The 20,889-nt window shown below is 42.7% G+C and overlaps 1 protein-coding gene across 5 annotated transcripts in view; it reads right to left on the bottom strand.

Moving 5' to 3' along the window:
- MYO5A (myosin VA) overlaps window positions 1-20,889 on the bottom strand; it is a 99,132-nt gene that overhangs the window by 30,538 nt on the left and 47,705 nt on the right. For all 5 annotated transcript variants that reach the window (XM_066195883.1, XM_066195879.1, XM_066195881.1 and 2 more), the window contains exons 7-20: window positions 20,139-20,220; window positions 18,587-18,694; window positions 18,024-18,130; window positions 15,414-15,679; window positions 14,806-14,887; window positions 12,263-12,403; window positions 11,377-11,502; window positions 9,305-9,388; window positions 5,744-5,905; window positions 5,139-5,236; window positions 4,415-4,501; window positions 4,217-4,325; window positions 3,230-3,441; window positions 2,198-2,354 (exon numbers count right to left, since the gene is read on the bottom strand). In XM_066195883.1, the coding sequence (XP_066051980.1) occupies window positions 2,198-2,354; window positions 3,230-3,441; window positions 4,217-4,325; window positions 4,415-4,501; window positions 5,139-5,236; window positions 5,744-5,905; window positions 9,305-9,388; window positions 11,377-11,502; window positions 12,263-12,403; window positions 14,806-14,887; window positions 15,414-15,679; window positions 18,024-18,130; window positions 18,587-18,694; window positions 20,139-20,220 (1,821 nt within the window). The remainder of the gene's footprint in view (window positions 1-2,197; window positions 2,355-3,229; window positions 3,442-4,216; window positions 4,326-4,414; window positions 4,502-5,138; window positions 5,237-5,743; window positions 5,906-9,304; window positions 9,389-11,376; window positions 11,503-12,262; window positions 12,404-14,805; window positions 14,888-15,413; window positions 15,680-18,023; window positions 18,131-18,586; window positions 18,695-20,138; window positions 20,221-20,889) is intronic.

Below are 20,889 nucleotides of genomic sequence, written 5' to 3'. Positions count from 1 at the left end.
ACTCAGCACACCAAGGTAAGGAAGCAGCTCTCTGAAAAGCACAGCAAGGTCAAAAGCCAAAGTCCTTCTGAGTGCACACCATGAAGTGGGCATGCCTGCCTCCTGCCTCCTTATCCGTTTTCTGGAACACTCCTTCAGGTTCCCAGCAGGTGCCTGAACACTGGAATACAACTAGCTTTGAACAACATTTCCACCTCAAGTTTGAAAGCAACAAGTCCTGTCAAATACCTCCATCATGCAGGGATGGTCCTCATCTGCCAGAGAATTCTCACATCCATGCAATCCAGTGAGGAAACAAGCCACTCCCAAGTGAGGTGAGAGGACCAGGAAGTTACTTTATCTACCAGGGATATCCCAGGAAAGCTTATGTCAAAGCTATGGAGGAACTAGGCTCCTTGTCCAGCTGAGAAGCACATTGCAATGTCTCAGGCAGGAGCTTTCCCCAGGATGTGTGAAACAGATGATTCAACCACACTGAATTCCTTGTACTGCCCACGTGACTCAACACATGCCCTCTCTTCCTACAACAACAACAGGTACCTTTCACAATCCTAAGGAACAACAGGTGCCCCACACAGGACTGCAGTCAGGGCTCAGCCCAGGTGTCCTGTCACAGGGCAACCTTTCGGTTTCACTCATCCGCAATCGTCACCAACTCCAAACAGCCGTGTTTACCTTCCCACGGCACACAGAGCCTGTGCTTCCCTCTCTGGCCATCCTGCACCTCAGCCTGGGTAAAATCCCACCTCAGGAGGACAACACACACACAGCACACCGCAGGGGCACTTGTCAGACTGTCAACAATTCACAGCTCGAGGGGGATCCTCCTGACAGGCAGGTCTGACCACCCCTTCCAGGGGCTCCTCCAGAAACCTGCCACCTCTATTAGGAGAGAATATAACAGGTTTATTAAACTGTGCTACAAGACAGATGGGCTGTGTATGACTCATGAGACTAACAAGGCACAGAGAAATATCTCCAATTTTCCTGAAGATTTTAGGTCACCTACTGCTGTGACCCAGGGTCACTTTGTCACATCTGTCAGACCATTGTTAAAAACACATCTTGTTTAACATCACAAATATGGTTTGTAATAACAAGAATGCTAAGAATTCCACTAAAAAGGTAAGTAGACACCCACACAAAAGAACAGCCAAGTCAAGCACAGGGGTCTTAATGCTAAGAAATTCTTACCAAGGTTTGTTTTTTTTTTCCAACTTTCTGGTCAGTTTATGTTAGAATGCTGCAAGTGACTGTGTAGAAACTTAAATACAAATGAAAAATATATAGAAACTTCAACTATAAAAGAGAAAGATATGGCACATAAGCATCAGATGACTTTTGGCTGCATGCCCTTAATATCTACATGCTTGGGAAAACAACACAACTCCCCCACTTACTTCTTCAGTGAAATATTGGCTGACTTTTGAGCCTAGTTAACACAGTTCTTGTAGATAAAAGTGCTATGAAACATTTTAGCACTTGGCAGTTTGACTCATAATTCTGTTTCCAGCACTGTAACCACTGAAAACCAAATACTAATTTCTCAACTGAATAAATTATTATCAAGCATAATCAGGAAAATATTATCAATATCATTAGGAGAAGGTTATATCAATTTATCCACACACCAAAACCATCGTACATTAAAAAAAATAAAACCACTCCACTCATGGGTAACTTTCAATATCCAATTTTTGTGGGAATCTCTTTGCTAACTTAATTCCCTAAGAAATTTCAGAATCACTGAAACTAAGGATGGGAGAGGATCAGTAGTGAGTACATCACATGTATACTGATGTAAGCAATACTGATTTGGACTCATGGAGGCAGATTAAAGCAAGACTATTTTCAGTATTTATTTTAAATGCCTCAACATTCTATATAACAAGTCAAAAAGTCAGAAATGCTGTAGATCACTGTTGGATTCTCCACTGGCTGCACTGAAAGTCTAAGTACATCTGTGTTAGTTGACAGTGAGAATATGTCTAAAATGACAAGTTGATGGCAGTATTAGATAGTTCTAATTTCCAGGTGCTGTCTCTCAGCCCATGCTCTGGTATTTCGTTAGTGCATCACACCTAACAGCAGGCACACAAAACATTTCAGATTCCCAGGACAACACCACAGAGAAGCTTTGTCCTGAAAAGTGGGTGGAAATAAAGGTAGAGTGAAAAAGTACATTATGGTTTCTTACCATTTGGTACTTGTTTCTGACCATGTAACCTCTTAGGAGAGCCTGAAGGGCAATAGTGGCATCTCGCATGCACTGGTATCTCTTGCGCACCACGTACATGCGCTGGAACTTCTGAATGGTGATGGCAGCTCGTGTTCTCCGCAGGAACTTGGCATAGCTAAGGAAAAGATTACAAACAATACCTGTAATTATGGGATTGAATGCTTGGGGTTTTTTTAATACCCTGTATCTTTAGTTTCTTCTTAATGTTGTCACTGACAGTATATTTACTTGCTATTCTGCTGTGTGGCAGTACAACAGAATGACAAATTAACAGAAACCTCACACTGCTTTACAGGGAAATGCTTTCACTTCCCCTAAGAACTGTACTATACAACTGACAAGGTAAACTCAGCTGAATTTCTCATCACCTCTTCTCCAACTTTAAAGCTGTTTCCACAATGTCATCCTCCAGATCTACTCTCCTAACCTCCACCAGCAGAAAATGTTTGCTTGTTGTTGGCTCTTGCAGTAAGACAATTACAAAGTGTCTTGACATATGCCTCTTTCTGAAGGTTGGTTATTATAGCCTTCATCACCACCTCGTCTTTGAACAATACCACCTGTATTCCTGCCCTTCTCTCTGGCCCCATGGCCATCCCTCAGAAGTCAATCCAAACAAATCACTGACTGATGAATGGCCCTTTACAGCTGCACTCTTGATGAGGAATGGCTTCTCAACAGGACAGACCCAGCTGGGAGGGCATAAGGAAACTGGGCAATAAGGACTCAGACAGTCCTGCTTTACCTCATCTGCAACATATCTCCTTAGTACTACTTATTTTCTGCATCATAGAGGCAGGGTGCTACTCAGAAAGGTCAAAACCAGGCAGGACAGACACACTCATTATATTCAACTTCCTACATTCCCCTGGAAAATCATTTCCTTTCCGGCAGTTCAGGAAGGCGAGAACCAATGTATCACATTTAAATGCCCTACTTGTAGGGCTCTGGGCTGAGGCTGGTGTGGGATTTGCCCTGAGCAGTGCTTACCATCGTGCCTGGTACCCTCTGACATGTCTCTGGATGGTGATGGCAGCCTTCCTCATGCGCATGTACTTCTTCCTCATCAGCCAGCCTCGGATCGTCTTTTGGATGCGGATACAGGCAGCTCTCAACTTATCTGCCCTTATTTTTTCCAGGTAGGCTACTTGACCAGCCCGGAAAAATATTTTTGTCTTACCAAACTGGTACTTATCCTTGTCCTATTTTCAAAGGTAAAAAGAGGATAAGTTACAGCATTAAGTGTTAATGCATAAAAAAAGGCATGAAGGGCTAAATGAAAGCACAGTTAGTAAAAAGGGAAAATTATCCGTGTAATATTTTGGGTAATCTGAGACTTAAATTAAGTAGTGGAGAAGGGTATTGTCTCTGTATGATTCTGTTAAAAAATTAATATAATAAGGCCACAAGCATGGCCCAAAGGAGCAGTGTGAGACTTTTGCTTAGATGAGAATGCCATAAAGATAATAACATGGAAGGCTACAGGAGGTGACAAAGGGGCCTAGAAGATGAAAGCAATACAGGCAGTGCACACGCACAATTTTCTGCTTAAATTGTAGCTGACCCTTCTGAACGGTCCATCTTCAACCACATTACACAGTGCAAACAAAGCAGTTGGGGCTTCAGACATGTACACATCACTTATTGTATCAGGACTAGGGCAGAACAAAGCATGCTGCTGCTGCTCAAACACATGTGAAATTTCAGAACTCAACCAGAAAGAGAAAAATATTTTATGTCTACAGGCTGTAGTACTCCTTTGAGGAAAACATGAGAATATACAAAGGCACACTGAAAAAAAGTTAATTTTGTTGGCTGTTTGATTCTACGTTGAAAGGAACAGCAGTCAAAGAGCTACAGGATACATTTGTAGTTTAGTATTTTGTAGAAGTACTAAAACAGTGTGGCTATGAGAGAGTAAGCGACACTGCCTTTATTCCTGTGGATTCCAAGTGCTCTCAGCACTAAGCCCAGTACCTGAATCAGCTTCTCCAGGACATTTTTACACGTCTGCTTTCGGTCACCAAGGACATCTCTCTGCTTCATCAGAACCCGGTAACGGCTGAAGAACTCTTGGTACGTCCACCTGTCCCCAAAGCAGAGTGTCAGTCCCAGCAATGAACATTACCTTAAAAAGAACTGCAGCTGGAAGCAATCCAAAGAGAGCAAACACACCTGGAGGGGAAGCCAGCGGCACTGATTCGGATGGTCTCCAGGACACCACAAGCTCTCAGCTGCTGCACTGCCCGCTTCTCATCAAACCTAGGTAGGAACAAAAGGTGGCTGTGGAACCAGGTTTGCATTATCTGAGGGTCCTGGTTGTGTGCACACCCAGGAGAGAAGTGGCACAGTGGGGAGCAGGTGGATGTGATGGGTGGTGGGTAAGGTGCTCCTGAAACTCAGGGGTTACAGAGGACAGCCTGGCTGGAGAACTGAGCTCACTGGCAGTTCCTGCTGGACAGCACAAGAGCTACAGGAGCCTTTGTGTGCCTGGGCTTTCTGAAAAACTCAAAGCAAGTTCATCCATGAAAAAAAAAAGATCATGAAAAAGGCTTTGGAATGTGAAAAAGCAAATTCCAACAAATGTCAAATGAGCTCAAGGAGTGCAAACTGCCAGTTACATTTAAAATTGGTAGCAATGAAAATGTTGGAATTTTTTCTCACGTATCACCATAAACAAAAAAATGGCATCAGGAAGTATTTCTCCCTCTATTCATCCCCAAACACCTCCTGCTGTAATACACGTACACACACACACAGTGAATCCATAACCAGAGAAAGCACACACAGCACTTCACTCCTGAGTGAGCAAGGTTCAGCAGAGCCTTGATCCTCAGTGGCCTTGGACAATCCCCTCCCAACACAGGCTACTCAAACCACACAGGAACTGGCATCTTACGTGAATGGAAACTTGAAGTCATTTGGCTTAATACAGCGCACATAGTGTGGAGTTGTAGCATTCAGGGTTTCCATCAGCAGATGAAGAGAGTTTCGAAACTTTTTGAAAAACAAAAGGAAAAAGAAATGTCAGGGAATAGCCTCAATAAGCTCAGTCATCTGTGAGATAACCTCAGAAAGCAGACTTGATTTGCATCCTTTTAAATTAATTATCTGAAAGATATGTGGATATTTTATGTTTGGCTCAATGATAACTGGAGCCAAGTTTTCTGGGGACTGAACCCTACTTTTGATTTGAATCAGACAAAGTGGCACATGATCCAAAAGACCCAGTTTAAGATTTTCAAAACTTCTCAGCATCCATGTTAAATTTGTTTTGAAAAGCATCAGTTTGGGGTATGGCACCATAATAAAAAAATGGGCTGCCTCAAATTGTTCCCCACAGTACATTAGTACTTAGGGATGATTTGCACCAAACTAAGTCGCAACCAGCTGCACCTCTCTCAAAATCCCAAGGGATCCCGTGAGGCACCAGCACACCTTGAGACCTGTGAGACAGGAGGTAAAGGGAGAGATTATTTAGTAGAGCTGCATTTTCAAACTCACCTGATGCCCCACAGTTTTCTTATGCTCCTTGCTGGCCTGGCCTGGCCTGGCCTTGGTAGGTTTGATAGGCATTCGAGACAGAGGCACGCGCCCTGAAGGGGTTGCTGATGTGGGACTGAGGACCTTCTCCTCATCCTGGAATAACTCTGGTAGCAGCTTAAACTGGTATAACAGCATAAAAAATACACAGCGGGTTAGAAACCAGCAAGTGATTGCACCTGTTTGTGTTTAAGGTTAAATTCCAGGCTCAGTTTTTGTAAGAACTGCATTTTTGTTGAACTTCACAGGGGACAAATGCAAAAAGCAGACAGGCTGAGTGATACAGTGAGTGGGCCATGATTTAATACCAAAACTTCTGTGAGTTTGATCAGTGAGTCTCCTCCTGAAGATAAAATTCTGATTTGAGGTTTTTTTCATATAGCCAGTAGCTTCCATGTGAAACTGTTAGAGATCAACAGCAGTTTCATAAGTTCCAGCTGCAATTATAAATGGCTGCTTTGATCTAAGAAGGAAACAACAGTGTTCTCTCATATTCCAATGGTGCATCAGTCTCCTTTGTGGTTGAGAGGTATCTGGGACGCTGAATAAAGCAGCATGCAGCAAAGATGATTCCTGCTTTATCACTCCAAACTGAAATAATCAGCTTAAAAGAGGAACCATCAACTGAAAAAAAACCCCACTAGCCAAATTTATCTGACTGAGATCTGCTCCCTGCCAGTGAGACTGGAGAAAAAACCTGAAACGTTTTTCCAAATACCACACAGGACTTCTGGTTCCCTTTCCCTAATGGTTACAAAATATCCCGATCCATAACAGCTGCTTTGAAGTAACTTATAACTAAAAATAACACCACCAGGTCTTTCTACGGACAGCTACAGCACTTCAGAACCATTATAAGAGAATCTGAACTTCTCTACCTGTCCATGAATAATTTTATATCTAGCATCTGTGCATTTTTTCCCAAGAGATAGGAGTATTCATTTTTCAGTACTAGAAACTGCTTGGGCCAAGTACAACCTAAAAATTTAAAATTTGATTTCATCTTATAAAACCTAGTGAACAGACATGATAACCAATGGGACACGCTGCACAACAAAATGGCACTCAACAAAAACCACTTGGCCTGTGGTTGTGCCAGATGGGCTGGGAGAAGGCATCAAATATTGCCCAGTAGCATCCAGCATAACAGAATGACTAAGAATGCTATAAAGGTATCCTAAATTCCTGAAATTAAAAAGGAGTATCACAGCTTGGCTTTATCTCACCTGAGACTACCTCTGTAGCTGGTGGAAGAACAACATTTCCTGAGGATGATTTACTCTTCTTCCACTGACTCAACACAGGGTTGAGGATGATTGGCCTACCTGCTCCTTGTCAGCTGCCTGTGATGCAGTGAGTTGGTGTGCACAGGCAGCTGAGCTACAGAGCCAGGTGTTTTCAGCCTGTACAGAAACTTATTTGAATGTAATATGATTTTTCTGAAGCTCCTGATGCTCCCACACACCAGAGGTGGGGGTAGGAACAGGATCCCCATTGTCTCAATTGCAGATGGATGAGCTCTCCTAAGATGTCCACACCTAAATCTCATTCCTTTTCTCCAGCCCTGGGAAAATCTGCCTGTAAAAATGGGCAAGTGCATATCAAAGGCACTATTTTCACAGACACTGGCCCAGTTACTCCAAGTAGAAGAAAGGAACAATGTCTGGCTCTCCAGTACAGGTCAGCAATAGTGGAGCAGTGCTGCAATGATCCACACTGCAGGACTACTCCTGTTTGGGTTTGGGTTTGGGTTTTACCATCTTATCAATTTTCTGTGTTTCACCGAACAAAGAGAGGGAAAACACTGATCAAAGGGTAGATAATTCACGTGACAGAAAACAAGCAAGCAAGCATTTCTTCCCTGTAATTTTTTCAGACAACGTAACACACATGCTGCTAACAATCTTACAGATCGTTTCTTTCAATACAGAGCCACAATAGAAGATTTTAACAACCATGCCAGCAGCAAGCATAAAAGCCCCGGATTGTTGCATTGCTTTCATGATACATGCATGGAAACTGAACTACTTCACAGAGGTTCTGTGGGTGGATTTACAGAGAAGGCCAAAATAAATAGCTGAACTCTACAGTGCCTGACAAGAGCAGTGTGTGTCATGCACTTTTTGGAGAGCAAGCATCCAAGCTGTGTGTGAGAGTGGGCATGGGCAGGATGACAGATGATGCTTTCAATTTAGAATTACCTTCTGTTGGATGTGCACAGCAAACCCAGAAAACATCACCAGCAACAAAATAAAATAAAAATCAGAAATGCAGTTCTACTACAACTACTAACAAAGAGACGTTGATGAAAAACAAAAATAAAACATTCTTTACACTGGTTTTGGCAAAATTTACCATGAGGTAAAACCATGTTGTTTTTAGTGTTTAGACTGAACTCAGCTACACTGAGCCTGCCCAAGCTGCTGACAGGCTCTTACAGCAGCTCTGTCCCCACTGTCTGTCCCTCAGTCACTGGCTGACATCCCATGGAGCACCCTGTCCCTCTGTCCTGCACAGAGTGGCTGACTGGCCTCTGTCAGCTCCCCAAAGGTGCCATCTGCCTCCCCCTCCACCCCCAGAAACTGGCTTCACTTAAAACCACTTCAACACTTCTCCCAGTGGAAAGTCTGCTGTGGTGTTTCATTATGCCACATGTTTTAATCATTTTGTTTCATATTATCTGCTCAGAATAGAAACAGAAGAGAAAAACGTTGGTTTTCCTGATAGAATAGCATAATTTTAAATAGCCTGTCCTTGATACCCAGCTTCCTGGGCCATTAGAGCCAGAAAATTCCCAACAGCCATCACTGTGCAATGTCAAGTTAATTGCCTTCACATTTCTGAGAGCACAACCAGCATTTCTACCATTACAAAACAAAGATGATGCCACTGAAGGCCTGTTCTATAATATTCCTTCATGCAGTATTTTTCAATTCAGATGTTATCTTTCTTTCATAGATATCAAGGAGACAAGACTGTAAATTCTGGTTTGTGTCCTTAGGGTCTATATATTTTATTCCTCTCTCATTTTGCCTCTGGAACCGAACTTGTCTCTCCTTCAGAAATTTTCTGCTCGGTTGTCACGCCATAAACAAGGAGCTTCTGTTTTCAGGTTATAAAATTAAGGGCTTAACTGTTAAGCCTTCTTCTACCACTACAGTATTTCAGAAGTCATTGATGTCTCTACAGAAAATATAGCAGTTTTGTGAAAAAGAAACTTCCCTCCCCAGATCCCCTTTCCCCCCCTCAAAAACCCAAACTCAACAAAGGAACCCCCAAAACAACCACAACAATCCAGAAACAGGGAAATTAGTGGCTAAATAGACTGATCTTACATGGAAAAAGTTAGGATATAAGACTTTCTAAATTTATGCAGACAACCAAGTGAAACACAAACTATATTCAATTTCAGTTGATCTGATACTAAGTGAGAAATTTTTTCCTAGGTTTATAAGAAGTTTTCTATGACTCTTAAATCAAAGATTCGTAACTGCAAAAGAAGAAAAAAATCCTTATACTAACCTTACTTGATTTTAGGACCTTAATTTGTTCTTCATAAACTGTGTCTTTATTCTTTTCCAAAAAGCCTTCACATTGATATTCCACCTGAAAGCCATCATTTTACAAGAGAAAGTATTACAAATATTAAGTAAGAATAATTTGCATAGAATTCACCAGCTATAACATTCACATTTAAAACATGATTCTTTTCCATACTGAAAATATCAGCTCCCAAGGGCATCTTTGTCAAATATAGATTTTCCTCAAAGAGAGTGCTTTCCAGTAAAACGTAGAACATTAAAATAGAGAGAGGAATGCTGCTATTGCATTATACCACACATATTTCACTGCTGAGAGATGCTCGTGGTAAGGCAGCATGACTGAATGGTTACTGTAAGGGTGAAGAATCAAAGTGTGTGCTGTGCTTCTCCTTCACTGAACTCATCAGGGCTGCAGAGCTGTCTGAAATCCAGATGCAACTGAGAACAAAGTATCTCACATCTCATTAGCTGAGAGGCAGTAAGTACATCTGCCTGCAGATTATCGTGGAAATGGCTCGTTTGTGCTCCCAAGGACTAATTTTACCAGAAGCAATAAAATGTCTGTATGTGGTGACAATATATAACAACCCTCTGTCACAGGGCTGCAGTGTCTCCTGGACCAAAGAACAGCCAGCAGCAGATAAAAACCTACCATTTATTTCACTGTCCTAATTCAAGGCTAAAAGAAAACCAAAACTATTGTCAGAAGTCCATTTATCAGTGCTCGCACAGTGACACCATACCCTGAGCTGCAAAACATCTCAAGGAATTCCTAGAGGAAAGAGGACAGAGGATGTCTCCAGGGTCTGTCCGCAGCTGGAAGCCCACTCTGAGCACTACTTGGGGCACCATCCCTGTTCTTCCTGCGGGAGGCCAGGCCAGGAGAGGGCAGCAGCATCCCTGCCTTGTGCAGGAGGACAGCTCAGCACAGACCGCTGACCTGCCAGCCGGGGCTTTGTGTTTCCTCCAAGATGTCTGAGTACATTCACATAAGCACACAGAAAACATAAAATGCTTAGCACAGACAGAGCTTAGAGCTTTGCTAGTACCTGCTTGGAGCTACTTTCTGCTTTCCTTGGCCCTTGCGTCTCACAGACTAGACACAGGAAAGCCTTGCTTTCAATATCAAAGTTTAGCCTAATGAACAGATTATGAAACATTAATTAATTCCTTCTTGTGCTCTCATCCACAAAATAGAACAGAATTCGTGAATTCGAAAGTATTACAGAGATGTTCCTGCTGCTTTCATCAAGGTAACACTAGATGTAAAAAAGAATAGGACCCTTCTACACATAAATTCAGGAGCCTGGGAGAAACCTAGCGGAGGCAGATAAAGGCCTCCAACCCCCCATGTCAGCATGTGCAGACCTACTGATAAGAGTCTGAGAGCTTCTTGAAACCTTTTTTGACAAAGCTGACAATATTCTGAGGCAGCTTTTCTGCATAACAGGGCAATTGTATTAAATGAGATTGTTAATTTTCTTTGTTTTAACCTGAGGAGTGGCTCAGTTTGACGAGCATTGGGAGCTGAACACGACATGCACTCCACTGAGACACCCCTCAGCCAGCTTCCTAGAAATAGCTGTTCCCTGCACAGCCGAGGCGAGGGTGGGAGCAGCACACACTGCTCCAGCAATAGAAAAGGGTGTGTTAGCCTCTCTCCTCTTTGCACATTGAGACGGCAGCACCAACGGCATTAATCCCTTGCTGCTCTTCAGCTAAAAGGAGTGGGGTACAGGATTTCCTTTTTTGTACATTTCTGTTGCATAACTGGAATTGATACAGTAATGCTGAGAGCTGCAAATGCACTAAGCTTTCGTGTTTGGAAAAGGGATGGTCAGTGGTTACAGCACGTGGTGCAGTCAGGAGCTGGTTTGTGCCCCTGGCTCTGCACAGCTGCACTTTCTCCTCCTGATCAGGTGCTGAGGCAGGCACAATTTTGTAAGAGCTGAGTAGAGCCAAGGATGCCACTGCCCAGTCTCTGCCTGCAGCAGCCTCAGGATCCCCTCCCACACACCAGCAGGAAAGCAGTACTGCAGGAAAAGTCCTTACCTTGTCAGCAAAGTGCTTGATGATAAAGGCCTTGTTTGACATACGTGGTTTTTCAAATAGAGCACATTTATTCAAATGAGTATTGTATAGTTTTTGGGCCCAGGAATCATCTGAGCCTTTTGGCATCTAGGGAAAAGAATACAGAATACATTTAAAATGTCTGGAAAACTTTTCAGTAGCAAAAGCATCTAAGAAGATGGGGGACAACACTTGATGATTTGCTTTCACATTCCAGCTCCTCGGATTCCCAAGCACTGCCAGAAGCAAGGTGACAGTAACCAGCTGTGTGCTTGCCAGCTCCACACGGGGTACTGGGCACTAGCAGCTGGGGACACATCTGACACCAACAATGCCTCCAGTGTCACACACCTGAAGGCAGGGATCCCAAAGGCATGTTACCAGACTAAGCAAAACTCATCCACCTCTCTTAGAGATTTCTTATGATGCTTTGTGATAAATAAGAACCCCAGGCTGGGTTTCCACTGAGGCAGACACTCTGAGCCATCCCCTGTACGTGGCCTGGCATAAAATAAACCAAGATAAAAGATAAAGGGTGAAACACCAAGCAAGATGCAATTCGGGGAAATCTGACAGGACTAAGGACTGCACTCATCCCTGGGGAAGAAAAACTATCAAAGTCCAAACAAAGTTGATCAGAAACCCAGGAACAGCTACAGATACATGATGGAGGGGAAGGGGTGGGGGTGTTCATTACTAAAAACATTTTTTCTCCTCCTGTAATTGCCAATTCTGTTTTTATGCTTTCCAAATTCTTGCACCAGCAGAGTGTCAAAATGACAACTGCCTGCAGACGACTTTTCCCTGTGAGGCCCAGAAGCAGGACAGCCGATGACCGCTTTCTTTATGAAAGCCCTTGAACACACACCTTGCACTCCTCATCCAATAGATCCAGAACTCCCATTTTGGCCTCTATGAGATTGATGCAAGGCTGATTGTCGTAGAAATCAATCAAGGTCCATGGTATTTGTTCCTTCATATATTCTTCTTGTTCCAGCTTAAAGACATGCTGCAGGGCAAAAGGAAAACAGTTTTCTGTGAAATGAAATGCAGAATAAATATATTGAACTCTCAACTGAATTCATCTTGGCACATTAATCCAGGCTGACAAGTGACACACTAGTTCAACTGAATAAACTCTTTAACAAGTGTATGAAAAATAAATTAACCTTTTTTCCTGGCCTAAAAACAACAGCCTAAATTCAAGCACTCCATATTCTCTGCAAATATCCTATATTTTTACTGTATTGTCCAACAATTACAATAAGCTCTTCTCTCTTATAAAAAAACAACACAAAACCCGGAAAAACCTTCAAATGCAAGAACATCAACCTATAAAGTGGATGTGCCATGTTTTTATGATTTGGAAATTACGAACACCGCTCTATTTCAAGCCAAGTTTCACTATAAATACTTTTGTGTTTCCTTGTAAAAGAACAGAGCTCTATTTCCTCTTAAATGGCTGCTGATTTTTTTTCTAACATGACGCACTGCATTAAAATTTACTCTCCAGCAAAAGATGAACCTGCATGAGCACAAGAAATCCTTTAAGGAAAATTCTGTGACATACTTATCTGGTATGAAGATCAGTAACCATATAGTTGTGTATTTATTCAAAAGAATTATCACAAACGACCCGCACAGCTTTAATGAAATGTGCATAAGAGATGAATTAAAATTTCAGGAAAAAACAGAATAAGATATTAAACAGGCAAACTGTGGTCTTAATAGAACAAGCACTTTGAAAAAGCAAAAAGATTGCTGACTCCAGTCATTTTTGATGTTGTTTCATCCCCCACTTGCATTTTTCTGCACACTTAATGCTGCTGTGGCAGGTGGATGCGTGCTGGGAGTGCCCCACCACCAGCACGGGTAGGGTTTGGGGGTGGCACAACACCTCAACTGGGGTGCCAGCCCCACCTGCCCTGAGCTCAGTGCAAAGCCCACAGACATCTCACACATCAGCCAGGCAGCAGAAAACTACCCTGACAAAGCTGTTTATCCCTTCATTTCATTAGCTGAACGCTATCCTCCCCAACAATGCACTCCTGAACCGCGCCCCTGGGAGCCATTCCCACCCTGCACCTGGCAGGAAAGCCTGGCAGTGTTCTACCAGCGAGTCATATCCAACCCAAGATCTGAAAGAAAACAGAAACCCGTTTTTTCACTGCGAAGGAACCAGCAATTAGGTGGTGAAAAATGCCTTCAGACCGGATTTTCCCTGTGGGTGGTGGGCACCAGGCAGGGCAGGGTGGTCAGGCAGTTCCCAAGTGGCCTCTCCACGGCCAGGCTCAGGCTGCTGCAAGCAGCACATGAAGGTTTGCTGGCTGCCACCAGCCACAAGGCTTTCATGCAAAGCAACCTCCCCCCTGTGTTCCTGCATGGCAGCCCAACAGCTCCACGTTCACCAGCACCGGGTTTGGTAGCTTGGCAGGACACCAACACAACAGCCCTGTCAACCCGTCCTTCAGGAGGCAGGTGCTTACAGCAATGGCACGAGAGGGAAGGGAACAGGGACGCAGTTATCTTCACTGAAGAAGAGAACCATTACAGCTCTTACAGCAACTAGATTTTGCTGTACAGCTGAGAAAACTCCAAGACACACTGTGCCTAGGAGCTACAACATCCCACTCACAGAGCTGAAGCCAGCCATGGCCCTACCCACACGGAAAGGGCACACCAGGGCTGGAAAGCCCAGCCTCTGCTCCAGCACCCTGCTTACTCCCTGGCACACTGGGATGAACCAGGGCACAGGGGATCCAGTCCTGTGAGCACACACTGCCACAGATGTAGGATCATAACAAGAGTTCAGAGCTATCCCGGTGCTGCAGGAGAGCCTAGCAACAGACCTGGCAGAAATAACTTGCCTCATCATTATGCAGGTAAGATATGTAATTGCAAACGTCACCAAGGCTGAGGAGAGAATCGTGATCTCTCTGGAGGAGGGGGAAGAGCCGCCTCCTGCCACACGTCATTCATCAACTCCAGGATGCAGCTGAAAAGCCTCAAAAAATAACCCCGGGGAGGAAGCGCGGGCGGCAAATCTCCAGCAGCTGAGCCGTGCTCTCCTCTGCCCATCCAGGGGCTCTCGGAGGTTATGGACACACCACCAACTCCAGCTTCATCCACACAGTGCTCTCACTGACAGGCAATCTCAGGGTCTTAATTGCCGAGCGCTGCTTCTACCTTATAATTGTTACTTGATCAGAATTTCAAATAGTCCCAGAGCAGCAGTTAGTCATAAAATCTATTTCTAGGAGATAGTCGATCTTTCCCCATCCCTCAAAGCCCACGGCCAGGACAGCTGCTTAATAGACTGAAGGAATTCATCCTAACCACTGGGGACCCAATTAGCAGAATGGACTAGGTGAGGGGAAAGGGAAGAGGAAATGCCAGTCATTTCCTACTTACCATATTGAACTGCTGCTGCAGTTTTTCATTGGCATAGTTGATACAGAACTGTTCAAAGCTGTTGATTTCGAATGTTTCAAATCTAAAATATGCATATACTCAAAATTACTAGTGTACTGAAAAAAAAAAAGATAAAATTACCCCCAAAATTTAAATTCCCTCCCTCCAGTTAAATTCATTGAATTATTTCAGGGACAAATAACACCGGTTAAGCAAGAAAACACACAGGGAAATGGAAAATTGCACTACATAGGCAGTTGAGTGATGCTAAAGGACTGATGCTCCTGGAGAGCACATTAGTTCTCTTTGTCCTCTCTGTAAGTGCCACCTTGGAGGAACCTGACATGAAAATTGCCTTGTAACTTTCCAAAATGCAACGGATAAATGAACTACCAACAGCAAAAATCTGAAATCCCACTATAAACGTAAAAGTCATGACAAAGACCTTAGTGTGTCAAAACTAAACACCTACTTCCTTGAGCTGGAATAAGCAGCTGCTAAGGTTTGGGGTTTTTTGGTGTAATCCATGCAGTGCTAGATGATAAAGACAAGGATGCTTTGCAGTCAGATAATTATGTAAGAGTGTCATATATCTGACAAAAACTCACCCATAGATGTCCAACACCCCGATGAAAGAATGTTGTTTTACAGTAGCATGAAGGGCTTTGTTCACATGATCTACAATCCAGTTAAAGAGATTAGCATAGATATGTTTGGCAAGTGCATCTCTGGCATTGATGGCATGAAGTTTGGAAATTGGCTTGATGTAGGTTTCAGTGGCAGTGGCGAGCTTCCTATGGCAAAGCCAGTGGGCCATCTCCTCATACTCCACACCCATGAGGTCACAGAAGATGGTGAGGGGTTCATGCTTGGGCTAATAAAAACAAGCTCGTTAGATACTGAAACAGTACCACCCACAGCAAACATACAATCATGCAGACAGAACTGCCTGCCCGCAGTGATCCTACAATCAGCAGCAACAGCAGTTTCCTCAGCTCTTCCTCCTTCAAAACCTAACAAGCTCCCTACCCACTTAGCACATTGACATTGCTGAAGTGAATTAGTGAATAAACTTCCTCACAGGCACTTATTTTACTATACTTGTGTTCACCACAATGCTTCACACAGGGAACCTGCAACCTTCAGAAAAATGAATCATCTGGCTTTGCTGGGGTGGACTTGGTATTTTGAATTCTTACAACTGTCCAGGCCAAATGGACAGCAGCTCCTGACTGGGGCTCTTGACTGCTCACATGCAGCTGTGGCAGGGAGTGATGGGCAATGAGGCAAGAAACAAGTGTGGAAGGGTTTTAGCGCTCTGGCCTCAGTACTTAAAAGTATTTTCTCAGTGAATTCTGGAGACAAGCACCAAGAGACTGCAGTACACTAATGATGTTCTCTAGCTCTCGAATTGAACAGTACAAGAGAAAAAACTGAGCTTTGTTTAACTGGGTAAAATCAACCAGCAAGGCGTGTATGTTGAAATGGGTATTTAAGATTTCTGCATGAAGATCAGTGCAGTGCATTTACCACTGAATAAGATACAACACTCTGACTAACATGCAAACTGATCACTAGAAATCAAGGAGGACAGACAGGTCTTTCCTCCTCAGGAGCTACCCTAACACTACTTCCTCATCACGCTCCTGTTGCACCTGGTGGCTCAGCAGCACACTGACAAGTACTGTCTTGACAAGGACAGATGGCAGAGGACTGTTACCACATGTCCTATAGCTTCAGGGTACATCAGCTGTAAATATTTCCACAACCTTGTGACTTCTCTGGGGCTTTTTCTAGTTCTTACAGCATACAGGCCCCATGCAGCTACACCTCCAAAATCCAATTAACTGAGCGTGTTTTACTGGCTTGAAAGACAATAATAAAGTAATAATAATTATGGACACTGCACAAAAGAGTGTCACATTAGGGCTGCTAAAGCTGATATTAAACAAACTGATTGATTGCAACAGCACAACAGGGAGCCCTTTGCTGAGCACCCTGCAGCACCACTGTTCCATCACAGCAGTGCCACCCAGCAGAGCAGCCTGCATGACACAGAGCTCTGTGGTGACGTGGGTACTGCCAGAGAACAGCACAGCCCAGGTAAAGATGCCCCTGAGCAGCCATTCACCACTGCCTGCCAGGTGTTGTCAGGACAGGACAGGGCTGCACAGGAACCTGCAGCTTTTTACCAGCTCAGCCAGTGGGATTCCTGCACTGGAGATATTCATCACAGCACAGGCAAGCTCCTCATGTCCTGGGGCTCATCAGCTTTCTACCTGTTATCAGTAAATGAGTTTTCTTTGTAGTGAAAACCTTTGTAAGACACCAAGGAGCGAGACTATTGCTGTGGTTTCAAAGCAGCTATTAGACCCCACAGGCAGGTGGTGTCAGGGCAGGAACACCAATCACCTCTGGCCCCATGAAGGACCTGCTGTCTCAGCTCAGGTCACTGCAGATTCCTGAGAAAGGGACTGACAGTGAGTAAAGAAGAAAACTCCATAAGTGTTGCTACTATTGCAAGAGAGAGAAAGATGAAAGTTGTGTAGGCCAGCAGTAGACATTCAAAGGGAGGCAGAAGAAGAAACTGGTCACTCTGAATCCAAAGAAGAGACCAGCCAGAACTATTTTGCTTCTCGTCTCCAGAATATGGGTAAGAAGCCTGGGCCCTCACCAATGAGGAGAGTTTTTCAGATCAGACTATGCAGTCCTTGTTGCTGAACTCCAAGGCAAAAAAGAACTGATAAGACCATGACACTCAGATGAGTCACACAAATCATATCTGTATGTCCTATGCTCATGTCTAGACATCCCAGAGGACCTTGCAAAAGCATTTATATTGCAATTATTTAGGGCATTCTGGCATTTCATGTTAAAAAATAAAAGGATCTGGGAAAGCATTTACTGTGTAAAGGGAAGATCATAATGTAGGAATATAAAGATCTAGACACCTGCTCAGGACTTCAAAGCTAGCCTGCCTACTAGACTTTTCTAGGACAGATCAATTACAGTTTTAATTGTATACCAAAGTTACAATACAGAGAGTACTGTCTAAAGCCTCTAAACTGAGGAGAGTTGAATCTCTTTGCAAAAAACTGAAAATGTTAGCAAATCAGAGATAAACCCATTTCCATTTCACTCTTTTTCAGAAGTCCCTGCAAACAAGCAGAAGGGCAGACCTGTCAGAGTGCAAACTACGCCCTTCATCTGCTACTCACAGGAACAGTGCAGCTGTCAGAATCCCGAGATGCAAACTCCACGTTGCCCAAGTGAAGGATGCCAGCGAGGATTCGAAAAATTCCCATCTGGTAGGAATCACTAATCCCTGGAAAAGGACGAATAAAATGAATGGAGAGAGCTGCAGCTGACAAAAAAAAAATATTAAGGAGAGAAAAACTGTGACTGCTGTGTGTGACTTTGACATTTGACAGTTCTAATTGGCTCCACTTCTATCAAAAACGTTTTACAATCAGATGAAAAAAAAATCCATTAAAATGAATCATTTAATTTGCTCTTTCAAAGTGCCAATGACCTCCAGCACTGTATTTGTTACACCAAGGGAATCCACCATTTATGTTCACATAATGTGTGGTCCTCCTAGATTTAGAATTGTACTACAATTTAAATACCTTCTTCATGCAATACAAGTATCTCAGTCCCACAGTGTATCAAACTCTCCTGGTTTTAAACACAACAGAGAATGAAAGAAATATACACAAATAATTTACAAAAACACTTGCTGTGTATTAGATTTAGGATATGACTGTGATTTACCAATTACCTAGCAAAGTGCAGGCCTGCCTGGTGTTCATCATTTCCTTAGCATCGTCAACACCATCAATCACAGGGCTTCCACCTTGTTTCGTATAGTGAAAGTAATTTGCATTCCCTGTAATAATAAAAAAATATATTTTACACACATAGATGCAGAAATTCACAGCACATCTGTAAAGCTGTGTCATGATTAAGTTGCTCTTGGCAGAATCCATGATCTGACATATGTATATTTTTGCCTTCTGGCTCATAAGACACACTTATTCTAAAGAGCATTTCCTTCAAGATTTAACTGTGCAAGTAAATATTCTTCAAGCTACCTGGTTCCCAAACTAGGTCACCAAGCATATTCTCTATCTAACCTTTGTTCAGATTTCCACAATTGTGGAATAATCACTTTGGAAGCAGTTATTCTCCAAGCCTGAACCAACCACCTACGCAGTAGCCACAGAGTTGAGAGCAGCAGCACTTTGGAATTACGTTACAGACATTACTATGTTATTACTACATCAGGACATTATATTTTGCCCATTTCTGTCTCTTTTCTGATTTATGGCCTGGCTCAGCCTCTGTGATCCATTCTGGCTGAGAAATCAAGGCTGGAGAAGAGAGAGCTTCATACTCCTCTGGGGACAGCACTGGGCTCCACTGGGAGACCAGGAGCTCCCCTGTGTAAATTCCTGGTTTCACTGGCCATGCTTCCAGCTGCACTAACAGACTCCTTTTCTTCTGCTCAGCTAAGGTTCTGAGAATGCTGAAAGAAAAGTCTGCTAAATGGCTTCTTCAGTTATAATTACATCAGTTCCTTTCTTTCCTGTGTGAGCAGATGTGAATCCTAAGTGTGCCAGGGTGGTGCAGAAGAGCAGGGAAACACTCTAAAACCGTAATGGTATTTCAGAAACCAGCACAGGCTGCACAGTTTTCCTACTATGAAACCAACTTTTAAAAATATACAGGAAGCACTGCAATTTATAGTGATTTTTTTTAAATTATAACATGATTGTCTCTCTAAGGTCATCACCATGCTTTTCCTTTACAAAGCACCAACTCCTATCAAATGAGAAACCTTTTTTCTATCAACGTTTTAATTTGATAAAAGAAAAAAATTCCCACATCTGCTTTTTGATCACCAGGTTAGCAGAGATTTTAAAGTAATTTTTGTTAACAGCCCAAGTAAAAGTATGCAAATGCAAAATAAGCTTTTCAGATGCTTATACCAGAAAGGGTAAAATTCTCTAGTGGCTGGAACAACAGAAAAAAGGTTTTAAAGAACTAAGAGAAAATAATTTTACCCTCCAGGACATAGTAAGTCCTATTGATTGCAACTCCAGTGTATTAGAGTCTGCTGAATAAACAGATCTGTTACTTTTGTTTTATCAGAAAGCCGCAAAGTCCAAGGTCTATAATTTTAGTTATTTTTAATACCTTTTAGTACTTGAAGGTTTAAAAGTTTGGAATTTAAAAGCCAGCAATTCCTCATTTGGATCTTTGGCTCAAAAAGCTCAGAGATGCTGCTCTGTCCCTACAATCACACAACACAACCAATGTGAATGTCATACCTAATCGTAGCGTTTTAAACTCGGGCAATGTTGCAGAGGCACAAAGCTGGTAAAAGATGTGGTAATTTCTCTCTTCTTCTGCCTTTAAAAAGAAAAGAATTTGTTATTTTTCACCACTTTAGAAGTGGCAGAAACAACCATGAGCAGAAATGAATTACTATGTATAATGCTTTCACTAGCAATACATTAAGAACACAGAAGCCACATGGAAAAAAGGAAGATAAATCAGCATCTCTCTCTTCCTTCTTGGTTAATTTAATCCATTTTCAACAGCAAGAAGCATGCAGACATTTTCATTTAAAAAACAAAAAAAAAGTATGATTTTACTTCTCAGAACTGTAGATAACTATTAATTATAGATCAGGACTCTCTAGGTGAGTGAAATGATCATACTCAGAAATTTTTCATTTTCCAAAAAGAACTAACACTATTTGCCTCAGCATTTATAGTAAGCTGGTAAAGGAAGTATCTTCCTTGCCAAGGCAAAGCTTGAATTCGAAAGTGAAGGACAAACACAGCTCAGAAGGTGATGACTCATGACCAACACCATAATTCTGAACTTAAGCACTCTAAATTCCATACCTTCAAACCAAAAAGAAATGAAAAATATTCTCTTCCAACTAAACCATGTGCTAGAACTGTTTCTTACTTTTAAAATAGACAACAGCTCTTCATGTAACATACCCACCTGGTACAAACCATAATTACTATTTTTGTATCTTTAGGCAGCCAATCAAGCACACGTCCATTT

This window comes from Chamaea fasciata, unplaced genomic scaffold (assembly GCF_029207755.1).
Source record: "Chamaea fasciata isolate MVZ Bird 193981 ecotype frontalis unplaced genomic scaffold, bChaFas1.0.hap1 SCAF_14, whole genome shotgun sequence".
Lineage (NCBI taxonomy): Eukaryota > Metazoa > Chordata > Aves > Passeriformes > Sylviidae > Chamaea > Chamaea fasciata.
The sequence above is the reverse complement of the archived record's forward strand: the minus strand, read 5'-3'. Positions and strand labels throughout refer to the sequence as shown.